The 13556-nt window shown below is 42.5% G+C and overlaps 1 protein-coding gene across 5 annotated transcripts in view; it reads right to left on the reverse strand.

Moving 5' to 3' along the window:
* MOBP (myelin associated oligodendrocyte basic protein) overlaps nucleotides 1-13556 on the reverse strand; it is a 35560-nt gene that overhangs the window by 11319 nt on the left and 10685 nt on the right. For 2 of the 5 annotated variants that reach the window (XM_033132936.1, XM_033132937.1), the window contains exons 3-4: nucleotides 3523-3732; nucleotides 2925-3224 (exon numbers count right to left, since the gene is read on the reverse strand). In XM_033132936.1, the coding sequence (XP_032988827.1) occupies nucleotides 2925-3224; nucleotides 3523-3728 (506 nt within the window). In that variant the 5' untranslated portion in view covers nucleotides 3729-3732. Of the gene's footprint in view, nucleotides 1-2879; nucleotides 3225-3522; nucleotides 3733-13556 lie in introns of all 5 variants that reach the window. The other 3 variants (XM_033132939.1, XM_033132938.1, XM_033132940.1) reach the window with 3 other exon arrangements.

The raw sequence follows: 13556 nt of genomic DNA on the forward strand, positions 1-13556 counted from the left end.
AACCATCAGTTATCTTTCCTCGGCTTTGATTTTCCCATCTGCTGACGTGAGACAAGGGAATGGTGGTGAGGGATCGGCTGAGGGTGGAGACAGCCAAGCTCAGGGTTGTTTCTGGAACGACAGCAGCATCACCAAGGGATGAGCCACTTGTAAACCCCACCAAGCAGCTAGCCCCAGGGCGGACCTTGCTTCCCTTGATTGCCCAGAGCCTGCTGCAGTGCTGTGCCCGTGGTCTTCATGAATAGGCCATAGGTCGGTCCTCCAGGCTTCTGGTGTGCAGGGCTCGATTTGGTACAAGATATGCTGTAAAAAAAAGCATTCAAGGCACACGCAGCACTGCCCAAATACGTGTGACTCACAGCCACAGTGGTTTTCAGACAACCACAGATCCCAACTCTCCGAAGTGCAGGACTGAGAAGCCAAAAGCTGCTCAGCCCAGAAAGCTCATGGTAACCCTTGAAGCAAGGACAACCTGTGAAATCCTAAAATCATGAAGAGAGCAGAAGAAGCTAAGAGGGAGAAGCCAGGGTTTCCTCACATCAAATATGAGAACGCTACTATATTCAATGCAGATACAGAGAGTCACAGATTGGATCCAAAATTTATATATTCTCTGGATTTTGAGAAGATCCATCCAAGAGAGTTACTAAATACTCAAAAGGCCTTTGTCAAAGTTGTTTCACCTCTAAAGGTCACACCTCAGGAACGGCACCATTTCAGAAAGCAAGGCTGTTTCAGAAAACCTGTCGTGACCCTTTCTTCAAGTGCAATTTAGTAGCCCTGCTTAAAAGTAAATTTTTCCCCCCGTTAACCTTCCCCTCACCCTCTGATTTAGAAGGGCCAAAGAGTATCAATAGAAGGAATAAACAACATGGTGGAGTGATGACTCCAGTGAGTTACCTTAGGACCTCTGGGAATCTGAGAAGGAAAAACGAGTGTCTTAGGAAGGGCTTAGATGGTGCACTGTGACATTGTGGGACATTATGAATGGAGCGCATCAGGTCCCTGGGTCCCAGGTAAGGGACAATGATTGAGGAGGCAATGACAGCATGTAATGGTGCCTCCTCTGATAGCTTCTGAGAACAGTTAACTGAGGGAGTCAAAATACGCCAACACGAAAATATCTTTTGAGTTTAGGTAAATAAAACCAGCAAGGCTGGGTCCACATTAGTCTTCGGCTCCCATGAGTTTGCTCTCATTGTCTCCCATCTCCTTTCCTTGTCCTACTTGAACTCCATCTACCAAAGCCATCACACAACTCACTTTAGATGATGGCTTGAAGCCACCACCACAGATGACATGCCTCTTATACAATGAATTTCCTCTGCACATTTCCTAACCACTTCCACACATCCAATCTTACCTGTTCTAGGCCCCTTTTACTCAGGTCCCTTAGGAGACCTATTACAGTTTTAGTGACTGGTAGCCTGTTACTTCCTTCACAAATTAACCACCTGATCTTGCTCTCTTTAATGCTTTCACTTTTGGAACCATAAATGTGTCACCTTCCACATTTCTTTACTGCACATCACAGATAATGTGGATCATTGATTTATGAATGAGGTAGGTCATTGTTTTTCAAAGTGTGGTCTGTGTACTGTGGTCCAGGTCACGATGCTGGGGGAGGGGAGATTGCTTGTTGAAACTCCAGACCTCACCAATAACTCAAGGAATTAGATTCTCTGGGGGCATCTTTAATATGCTCCCCAGTTGATTCTTCTGCGTACTAAATCTGTAATCATCATGTGACATGTGCACGCAGTACTGCACTATACAGGGGCCGGGTATCAGAGTAGATGTGAGAATCTATCCAAATACAATGAACACCCACTATTAACTTATAAAACGGATCCATTTCCAAATATTAAAAGGACTAAAAAGTTGTCCTGCCATGTGTGTGGGCAGGGAGTATAAGGGAAATCTCTGTGCCTCCTGCTCAAGTTTGCTGTGAACCTAAAACTGTTCTAAAAAATAAAGTCTATTAAAAAAAGAAAAAAAAAGCTGACCTGCCTCAGATGGAGCAGATGAAAATCTGGCTCACCTTTTCTCTCTACATGGATCCCCCTGCTTTTTTTTTTTTTTTTAATTTATTGGGGTGACAATTGTTAGTAAAATTACATAGATTTCAGGTGTGCAATTCTGTATCACATCATCTATAAATTACATTGTGTGTTCACCACCCAGAGTCAGTTCTCCTTCCATCACCATATATTTGATCCCCCTTACCCTCATCTCCCCCTGCTTTTACTCGTTACTCATCCCAGCCTAACTCCTCTGTGAAGCATAATCCTGCTCCGGGCTTCTATCGCCCAATGTACACACTGATTGTGATAGTATCGGGGCATTTACACCCTACACTAGGACTAGCTAATCTCTTGTTTGGTCCTGGTGAATCACAAACAACCTGGCTTGTTCACTGCCATATTCCTTCCCCCAGCGTGGTGTATGGAACTCTATAGGTATGCCATCAAGTTTATTGGATGACTGAGTAAGTGGGATTAACATCCGATGAAGTGTGTTGGGAGGATGGATGGACAAAATGGCTGAATCTCTCCTTTTACACACACACACAGTATTCCTCAGAGTGGCCATCCCTCCTTTCTCTGAGGCACAGGAATCAAAGTCCTCTCTGACTCAATCTGTTACTGTGATCAATACTATGCATTGATGAATTAATAACTTCCGGTCCTACTAGGCAAAGAAAACAACGCATACTGCCATCTGAAGTATTGTACCAATGGTCTCTACGAGGAAAACAGAAGCCACACTAGGTATTTCAAACAGAGGGAATTTAATGCAGGGAACTGATGACACAGGTTTGAGAGGGCCATTGAGATAACCCAGATGTTTGTTAGTCAACACAGGAAGCAGCTACTAACCTTAGGGCTGGGGGAACAAAAGGGAAGAGATGGTGTTACCAGAACCTAGAAGCTTTGAGGGGGGACCCCCCGCGGCTGGTGCCTGGCCCTCTTTGGGGGCTGCTGCGCGGCTGCTGCTTGGACTTCTGAGGGGAACGCTGCTTGGCTGGTGGTGGTCGGACCTCTGGGCGGGGGCGTGGCTGACGCTCAGACCTCGGAGGGGACCGTGGCTCAGACCTCCTCGGAGGGGACCGTGGCTCAGACCTCCTCGGAGGGGACCGTGGCTTGGCTGGTGCTCTGACCACCGCAGGGGGTGCAGCTGGCTGGTGCTTGGGCCTCTGAGGGGACGTTGCACGGCGGCTGGTGCTGAGAGGGCCAAAAGAAGCTGGAGGCTGGAGCCATGGCTCTCCTCTGCTGCTTAAGGGATGCTGACAGAAGCTGGAAACAGGAAGGCAGGCCCTGCCCCCCTCCCACCTTCCACTCTCCCTCTAGTACTTTCCAACGGCAGAACCTAACAGGGAGCCAACTGTCAGGGGGCTGGGGGAAGAGAAGCTTGCAGAACCCCGGCTCCCGCATCACAGAGTAGGGAGGGCGGGGCTTGGAGCTGAGCGACAACAGGCCAACGCCCAGTCCAGGTGCAGCGTGGTCAGTGCAGACCCCTTACCTGGTCTTCTGGCAGGCACAGCAGATCCAGTCCTCTTCTTTCTTCTGGTAGAAGCAGCCGCTCTTACAGATGCTGTATTTCCGATCCACAATCTCGCGTTTGGAATTGAGGAAGGTAAATGGTGGGCAGCAATGTATGCTGAAGTGCTCGGAAAACTTCTGGTTCTTGGAGAGTCTGGGGCCCTCCTTAGTTGTTTTCTGACTCATCTCACTGGAAATCATCCATGCAGGGAGAGGTAGGGAGACATAAAATAGCATGTCACATGAGGGAACTTTCTACTCAAGGAACACACTCCCTGCTACTCTCATAGTCCAACTTAATGTTCGGTGTTATTCTGCATAACAAAAACCTGGAATATCAATATCCTGCCCAACTGTGTGGAAAAAAACTAAATTAAGGGTTTATTAATTTTTGTGTATTTTGTAATGGTTTCTGGAAATGGACTCTTTTTTCCCTTATGTTTAGTGACCCATTTAGGATAGAAAAAAAAAAATATTACAAAACCAAACATTACTAAAGTACCTAGTGTATGGTGGTTGCTTTATACACTTTACCTCATTTTTATGATAAGGCATTATCACCAACAAACTAAAGATGAGAGAAGCTAAGAAAGATGACCAAGTTCATAAAGCCAGTAAGAGGCAGACAGGGGGTTTGAATCCATGTCTGTGTGACTCCAATATCCCATGTCCTTTGGCCAGGGCCAGCACTGTCTGTGCCCCTGTGTCCAGCCGTCCTCCCCCAGGAGCAAGAGTCCAGGCGTTGGGCCCAGACTGGACTTTGGGGGACTGGAGACGGGCCAGGGATGGGATAAGAATGTACTGTCTGTGCCCCTGTGTCCAGCCGTCCTCCCCCAGGAGCAAGAGTCCAGGCGTTGGGCCCAGACTGGACTTTGGGGGACTGGAGACGGGCCAGGGATGGGATAAGAATGTACAGGTGCATAGCTCTATGTCCTAGTGTAAGAAGACTGAATGTTGGGGAAACAGCTTTCTGAAAAAGGAAAGGTAGAGAATGGAGTTTAGAGACGTCACACAGTATGGTGGCCAGGACCTCCCTGTTAGAGCAAGAAGGTTCACAGTGGGGGACTAGAATGTAAACGTGGAGAGGGTCCTGAAGGGAATGTGACCCATAGATGTTGCCTTTGTTCTTCCCCCACTGATCCTTAGTAGTTTTTAAATCTACATTCACTGTTGAAAATTAGAAAATTTGGATGAATGAAAATAATAAAAATTCCTAAATTCTTATCCCATACTTAACCACTTGTAAAATATTTGAATATTTTTTAGTATATTTACATGTAAATATATACTTAATAAAAAGTAGGACCATACCTTATATACTGTTCAAATTTTTATACTTAGAAAATCATTCATTTATTAAAAAGTTTTATAGATATAGACATAATCTTGTTTATAGTATTCTCTTATGGCTTTTAAAATCTGTAATAAATATATAGTTACAGCTCCCTTTATAGTTTACATATTTGCATCTTCTCTCATTTTTCTTGATTAATCTTGCCATAAGTTATTTACTTTATTATTTTTTTCAAAAACAAGCTCTTGGTTTTCTTGCTTACCTTTGCTCTTTTTTCTAGTTCATTAATTTCAGGATGCATTTGTTACTTGTTTTCTTCAATTTTTTTTAAGTTTATATGACTGTAACTTTTCCATTAAGTACAACTTTAGCTGCATACCACAAATATTAACATAATTCATTTTCACTTCATTTTAAATATGGATGGATTCTTCTTCAATTCATCAGTTATTTTTTTAAAATCTGTTGTAAAATTTCCAGGTGTATGGAGTTCTTATTGTTACGTTGATTTCTATTAGGATGGAGCAAAAGTAATTGTGGTTTAAAAGGTTAAAAATAATTGCAAAAACTGTAATTACTTTTGCACCAACCTAATAATTCTGGTGCATTCTAGTCAGAAAGTGGTCTGTATGATCATGACTCTGATATTTGTTGACATTTGCTTTGTGAACTACTACATAGTTAATATTTTTACATGTTCCATGTGTGCTTGGAAAGATTGTGTATTTTTAGAAACAATTTAGAGTTATCTAACAGTTTAGAGTCATCTAATAAATTGCTTAGAAACAATTTATTTTATCTAAAGATAAAAATAGGCACAAACTACAGTCTAGCAATCTATTCTTGGGCACAACAGCCACCTTGGATCATGGCTCCACCTTGTAGGTGAGGCCCCCTGATTGAGCACAAAGCCAGAGGAGCCTGAATCCTTGATGACTGTGGAGCCACTGCTCTAAGCCTTGACTCTTGAACACTGAGCACCTTTAACATGAGACACGATCCAACTTCCACCTTGTTTAAACCACTATTATTTCAGTTACAGGTAATCAAATACAATTCCAAATTAATATATTCAGTTTGGGCAGCTTATACACAATAGAAATTTGTTTCTCAGAGTCCTGGAGGCTGGAAAGTCCAAGATCAGGGCCCCAGAAGGTTTGGTATCTGGTGTGGGGGTCCATTCCTGGTTCACAGACCAGTGAAGTGGGCGAGGTAGCTCTCGGGAATCTCTTCTATAAGGGCACTAATTCCATCCATGAGCTCTCTGTTCTCCTGGCCTGATCACCTCCCAAAGGCCCCACCTCCAAATACCATCATACTGAGGATTAGCGTTCAGCATACGAATTTTGGGAGAACACAAACCTTCAGTCCATCACAGAGGGTAATAACAATCACAATACTTAACTCAGAGGCCTTTGCTAGTATTAAATAAAATAAAGTAGAATCTAACACTGTACCTGAAATACTTGCTTAATAAATTCCATTTCCCCTTTATTAAGAAGTCATTCAAATGACCCAACTCCATTGAATTCTTCAGACATACTCCTTATGTATCACATCTATCTCTGATGACATTTAATTCAAGCATTAGTTACATCTGTACTTTAGCGGCTAAAAACAAATCATTATAAACACCACATAATGTTTTCACTGAAGATACCAGCTCATTACAGAGCAAAGATAATTATGAACTAACTGTTCGTCAGGACAAAGAGAAAAATAACTGAAATTGAAACTATACAATATAATCTCCAGGCTTTCCAGATGTTTCAATCGAGTCTAAAACTAAAAAGGAGGGGAAAGTGAGGCAAGTATTTGAAGAAGGAAAAGGAAGTAGACAGATACCAAAGGGAGGAGAACAAGAACCTCCCCTCGTTATTTATTGAACACCTACTATGTTCTAGACGCTTTATGTCTATTATTTTTAATTCCCAAAATAACCCTTCCAGGTCATCTCTACTGTCCCCATTTTAGAGATGAGGTGAAAAGGCCTGAGGAAGTTAAGTGAACTCTCCAAGATCAAATAATAATAATAATAATAATAAATAGCAAAGTCATAGTGGTCAATATGACTAGCTGACTAGCCACTACCCACTCTACCCTTCTTCAATCACAAACCTTGATTTTGTTTGGCAGTGTGATATGCCCAGTTAAATATATACAACTCCCCGTGTGACCACATTCTGGCCAATGAGATGTAGGCAAAAGTCCATGGGGAAGATGAGTTTTCTTTAATACTAAGGCGTTTATTCAAGAAGGGACCCTCCCCTGGTAGGTGCATCCATCCCAATCCAGCTGTTCCTAGCCCCCAAGAGGTACGATTATTTCAAGCCTTTGGGCCTTGTCCCTTAGGGGTCCTTACCCTGCTTCCTTCCCACCCAACAATTAAACAACAAATGCCTCCATGACTGTAGAGCTGAGCCCAAAGTCAAGTCACTTGTTTGGGAGATTTTCCAGAGCCTTCCCTTTCGCAGAGGAGAAATGGTCACTCCTCCCTCTTTTGTGCCCTGACCTTGTTTGCTGTACATAATTCTAGGACAGCATCTGGAATCTTTAGTGTCATCCTTACTATGTCTTTGTCTTCTTAAATTTTCTGTCCTCAGAGCCTTGTACAATGCCGAATTCAGAGATGCTCGATGAAAATGAAAGAATGAACAAAGACTGTCTCTTTCAACAGCTGCAGGGCCCCTCAGCTTGTCCCTGCCTGTCCTCAGATGCTCTCTAGCAGTCCCACGTCCCCTCAGGGACCTCTTCTCTGGCTCAGGCAACAGTGGCTGTTCAATGAAAAAGGACCTTTCTAAAAAGAAAAAAAAAAAAGGACCTTTCTAACTGACCTTGAAAGTTATAAAATGCTGCTCTTTAAAAAGCAAAAAATTGTTTAGACTTTATGAACCCACTATACCTTTTCCTAATTCATGCAAATTAATTAGGAAGCTTTAATCAACACACACATTTAATTATGCATTCCAGAGATGGCATTAGCATCTCTGTGTAACCACCTGTGTCATGGCTATCTTTAAACAGAGCTTCACTCACCCCTAAGGAGACTGCAGGTGGCGATTAGAACCCTGAACATAAAATGCATTGGCTTCCTTCCATCCACCATTCTTTTCTTTCTATCATCTTCTCTTAAAAGGCAACTGAGATGTGAGGTAGTTATTTAATAGAAGTGGCACGTGGCCCTAGTCTTGGGCAGTCTTCTGGAAAGGAAATGCAATGCAAGTAGTAAATTGTCATGTTGCAGCCCATGTACGCCTTCACGTCTACATGGAACCACAGGAAGTCAAACATGGAAATGGGTACAGGCTCTGCAAAGTGAAGGGTGGATTCCAGTCAGTATTTGAAAAACAGAACTGTTCTTCATGTCTTGTAAATCAGGTCCCTCAGAACCATGAACAAGGACCTGCTTTTGTCTTATATGACGAACTCAGCTTGGGAGCGGCAGGAGACAAGCCCTGACTCTCCAGGACCCGAACCATATGTGAGAAGACTAGCATTCCAGCTTTAGATATCAAAACTCCAAAGGAAGATTAAGACCTCTTAATATGTTACATGGATTAAGGAATGGAAAAAAATTAGGTTAGCAAACAGAGCAAGAAATTTCAAATTTATTCGAACTCAGTTCAGTTTTACAAAAAAAAAAAAATCACAACTTTTTCATTTCTCTATGGTTGTAGAATTGATGCAATAGTACAAGCCATCCCATGCTGCTATTGGCCGGGAAAGAACTGGAAAAGGAGAGAGAAATCGAACCTCTGAGTTTATACCGCCTTGATCACTTCTGGCATAAACTCTGTCTTCCTAATAAGTAGTCAGTTAAAGCTCAGTTCCCTCACAAGACTATTCTTTACCTCCTTCAATTCCTTCTCAAGGTGGACAGGAGTATGGGGAAGCTGAGAGTCTCATGGCAGTGAAGGAAGGGGTGGCTGGCCTGGGTGGTGTCCTCCTCTGCTGGACTGTGCCATAGGGCGCCTCGAGTGGTCAACCCCCTGACATGTTACTGATGACCACTGGACGCCAGAGTCCCTACTCAGAATCCTCCTGTTCTGGTCCAGCTGTCCTCTCAGCTCATCCACATCCACTACAGGTAAATTCTGGTTCCCACGCAGGCCATGCACTACATATAGGGAGTCAATAGCCCCATCTGGGGGCCACTGGCTTAGACAGCTCCCCATGCAAAGCTGTGCACTCACTCATAGGCCACATTGGATGTAGCTGAGGGCAGACCTCCCCCAGGGGCTTGCAGCTTGTCCCCTCTATTCCTGTGGAAGCCTGTCAGTAGGAACCCCCATCACACACACACACACACACACACACACACACACACACACACACACACACTTTCAAACCTCTCTGGATAGACATCTACCACATCCCCACCATGATTTTGAGTTTTCATCTGGAGAAAAGAGAGAACTTGGGTGTCTGCCTCCTGAGCTTTTTCTCTCTCCCCCGTGATTGTGCTCCATAGGATGCTGGATTCCCCCATAAATTCACCAAGTAGAGAAGCCTTGAGCAAAGGAGGACATGCTCTTTTTAGGCCTTTTCTTTCCTTTTCTCAACTCCTTTCTATCCATGGTGATAATCTCTCATTAAAACATACACTGCCACTCCTTCTGCCCTCAAAGGATTAGGAATAATTATAGAAGAGATGGAAGTAACGGGAAATTGCAATTTTTATAGATTGGTTTCGAGAACAAGATGAAATGTCTACCATTTAAAATACCATATTAGTTCAAAGCATGAAGACTTAACTTCAAGTGCTTAAAATATTTATAAATTTTGAATGAATTTCTGTTAGACTCTGCCTCCATTTCACAATTTAATATTTATTCTCTGAAAATCAAAGCCCTTGAGAGCAATATCTTTTAACCTTTCATTCTATGAGAGAGACAAAAATATAGTTTCAGTAATACTGTAAGGCTATGGATGAGAACAGTAAATGGAATTTTACTTACTGGTAGGGACAGAGGGGCGGGGGTGGGAGAAGTAGTAGGAAAATCCCAAACTTAATTTCTGAATATTACCCCAAATTGTCATGGTCTTTCAAGAAACTGCCAGAAAGAAAAAGTGAACCATTCATAATTCTGTACATTTCTTAAAATCAGGCTAGTTTATTAAAGGAGAGAGGATAGGCAAGGGAATCCTCACAGTTTTATAAAACTACAATATAAGCAATAAAGCTTTTATTTTTATTTAATTATTAATATTCTTATCATTGATGAATCAGGGCAATATTAAGTAGCCATTTGAAGACCAACTATATTAGGCGGTCATTTTAAAAGGTGCTTATGAAGAGGTTTACTGACATGAGAAAATACTTCTGTAATGTCAAGTGAAGGCAGCAGGAAGTTAGGTTATTTACTGTATGGCATCGACTCCTGGTAGCCAGCTATCCCAGCTGAAACCAGTGGCAAACCACATCGAGTGCTCACAGCTCTCGCAGGTCCCATCAGATACCTCCAGAGGCAGCACCCTCAGCATGGGCCTGGGACAGGAGCCGGGGTGGCCTTAGCAAGAGAGAGACACACACTCAGACCCTGCCTTGAACAGATGAGATACTGGTACTCTGGAGACCAGGAGCCATCTTAGGCTCCTGTTGGTGGGAGCTGTGGAGACAGTTAGTGACCATAATGGACCCCATTGACAGAGGGGCCCAAGTGGCATCAGGCTACCTGTGTAAAACAATGTGTACCGAAGGCAAATGCAGCCAAATACAATAGTCACACTCAGCCATTCGTTCAAGTACTCGTTGAGTGGCTACTACGTGCCAGTGATAAACAAGACAAAGAAGATGCTTGGATTCATCATGGAGCTTAGGGTACAGCAAAGGGAACTTTAACAGACCATCTCATGAACAGTGTAGTCAATGTCTCATTGAAATGTGATTAGACTTCTGGGTACTAGGAGAGAATATAACAGTGAGATCAACTTAGATTGAGTGGCTGGGCTGGGGAAGGATTCCTGAAAAAGAAACATTTCATTTGAGTTCTAAAGGGCACTTGGGAGCCATCCACGTGCAGGGGAGGAGAGAGTCCCAGACAGAAGGCCCTGAGACTTGGTGTGCTCAAGAAACCAGAGAAGGGGCTGTGGCTGGAGCATCGTGAGGCTGGAGGGTGAGGTGTGTGCAGGATAGTCCAGGACCTTGACGGTGAGCTAAAGAATAGGAAGGCACTGACAGATCTTGACAAGAGGAGGCAAATCTCCCTATTTATGTTCCATGAAGACCACTCAGGTTTCTGGCAATGTAGATTGGAGGGGAGCGGGAGTGAAAGCACGCAGACCAGTGAGGGAGGACAGGGCAGTGAACCAGAGCAGCGGCAGCAGAGATAGACCCTGGAAGCACAATTAACAGGATTTGAGGATCAGCTGGATGTGGGCTTCATTAGAAAGGAAAGGCCCAGGACAACTGCCTGGCTTCTGGCTTGAGCAGATGCCGAATGGAGCAGTTTGCTGAGGTGGGAAACGCAGCGGGGCTGGAGAGTAAGGGTATTGTTTTGGACATTCATTTATTCGACAAATATTAACTGAGCACCCACTTTGTGCCAAACACGTTAAATCTGAGATGCCTCTGAATATCTAGTGCTGATGATGCCACACAGTAGACTGGTCTAGAAGCATTGACATATGCCTCGAAATTGCTAAGGATCAGAGTACAGAATGAGCGACACAGGAAGCCCAACAATGAACAAGACATGCAGATGGATTAATGGAGGCAGGAAAGAAGCACAAACAGGATTTCTCCAAGGGAAATTAGGTTAGATGAGGAATCATTTTACTAGGATGGAAACAGACTTAAGGATGGGGGAAGGGAAGAATCAAGAGTTCAGTCTCAGGTGTGTTCAGTGTGAGAAACTTAGGAAGCCTCCAAGTGGCTGTGAAAGAAAACGACTGGCTACGTAGGTCAGGAGATAAACCGAGATGGAGATAGAGATGGAGACAGAGATGGAGACGAAGACAGAGATAGAGATAGAGAGAGAGAAAAATTTAAGTGTATTTTGACATGTACATGAGATTTACAGCCAAGGGAACATAGGAGAACACTCAGGGAGAGAGGGAATATGGAAAAGAATAATTGGAAAAAAATTTTTATTCACACTAGCAACAAGAATCCTGAGATACCTAGAAATAAAGTAAAAGTTAAAATGTGTAAGTCCTTTGGGGAAAAATTTCCAAAACTTCAGTGAAAATATGAAAGAACATGTGAATAAATAAAAGGAAAACTTTTTCATAGGTGACAAAGATGCACATCATAAAGATGCAATCGTTGCCAAAACTAATTCACAAATACTATGCATTTCTTACTCAAATTACCAAAGATCTTTTCTGGAACATGACAATCTAATCTGATGAAAGAGCAAAGGACCAGGAAATACCAAGAAAATTCTGAAAAGAATAATAGGACTTTTTACACCAGATAACAAAACATATCACTAACAGACAGTAATTAAAATAGTTGGTATTGGCTCAAAAATGGACCGGTGGAAAAGAAAACAGAACTCAGAAACAAATCCATTATACAAGAGAACTTGGTATATCATAGAGATGTTATTACAAATCCGTGGGGAGAAGGCCGATTTGTCAACAGGTAATGTTGATATCGTTAACTTCCCAGACGATATAATTGACAATTATACCTCAAAATGAAAACCTACTGTATGTCAAAAGAACCATAAGCGTAGACAAAACATTAGCAACACTGGAAGAATACAACACATATTACATACAAAAAATTACTATCCGGAATCTTTAAAGAACTTACAAATCAATAAGAAAAAGACAGCCCAATAGAAAATTAGGCAAATATGAACAGGCAATTTAAAAAAGAGGAAGCAGTAGATCGACAAGCATATCAAAACACATTGAAACTCATCAATTGTCAGAAAGGCACAAATTAAAACAACAATTAGGTATCATTCTACAAGATTACCACATTAGTGGAAGTTAAATAGCGTAGGGGGCAGGATGCAAAAGGTGAAGAAATTAAGAAGTACATATTGGTAGTTCCAACATAGTCACGGGGACGTAAAGTACAGCCTAGGCAATACAGTCAATAATATTGTAATAACTATGTATAGTGCCAGGTGGGGACTAGACTTATTGGGAATCACTTCCTAAGTTATATAAATATCTAATCACTATGTTGTACACCTGAAACTAATATAATAGTGTATGTCAATTGTAATAGAAAAATTAAAAATCAAAGGAAAAAGAAAAACAAGTTAAATAGCCTAACATCAGATGAAGTGAGGCTGTAGGCCAACCCAAACTCACACACAGCAGTGGGCGTGTCACTCAGAAGAGCCACTTAGGTGTGTGGAAACCAGCAGACGTAGTCACACTGCACGTGTGCGTCTAAAGTCCCAGGAAATCCACTCCTGAGTGTATGTCTCAGAGAATCGTAGTACATGTGCACAGAGGGGTGTATACAACAATGTGGGCTACAGCTCCATTTGAAACAGAAACAAAAGACACAAGACATAAACATGTTCAGCAGAGAAATGGATAAGATGTGTAAATTCATGCAAGGGGATTCTGTGCAGCAGTTTAGAAGAATTAACTACATCTCTCTATGTGGCCCTGAATCCTCTCTCAAAACCCTTCCTTTAGAATGAAAAACAGTGGCAGAAATGAACAGAAGATAAACTAGAGACTGTGTGTAGATGCATCTTTGACAATATCTATCTTATCAATAGAAACTCTATTATGTGTTTATTATT

Source organism: Rhinolophus ferrumequinum, chromosome 17 (assembly GCF_004115265.2).
Source record: "Rhinolophus ferrumequinum isolate MPI-CBG mRhiFer1 chromosome 17, mRhiFer1_v1.p, whole genome shotgun sequence".
NCBI lineage: Eukaryota > Metazoa > Chordata > Mammalia > Chiroptera > Rhinolophidae > Rhinolophus > Rhinolophus ferrumequinum.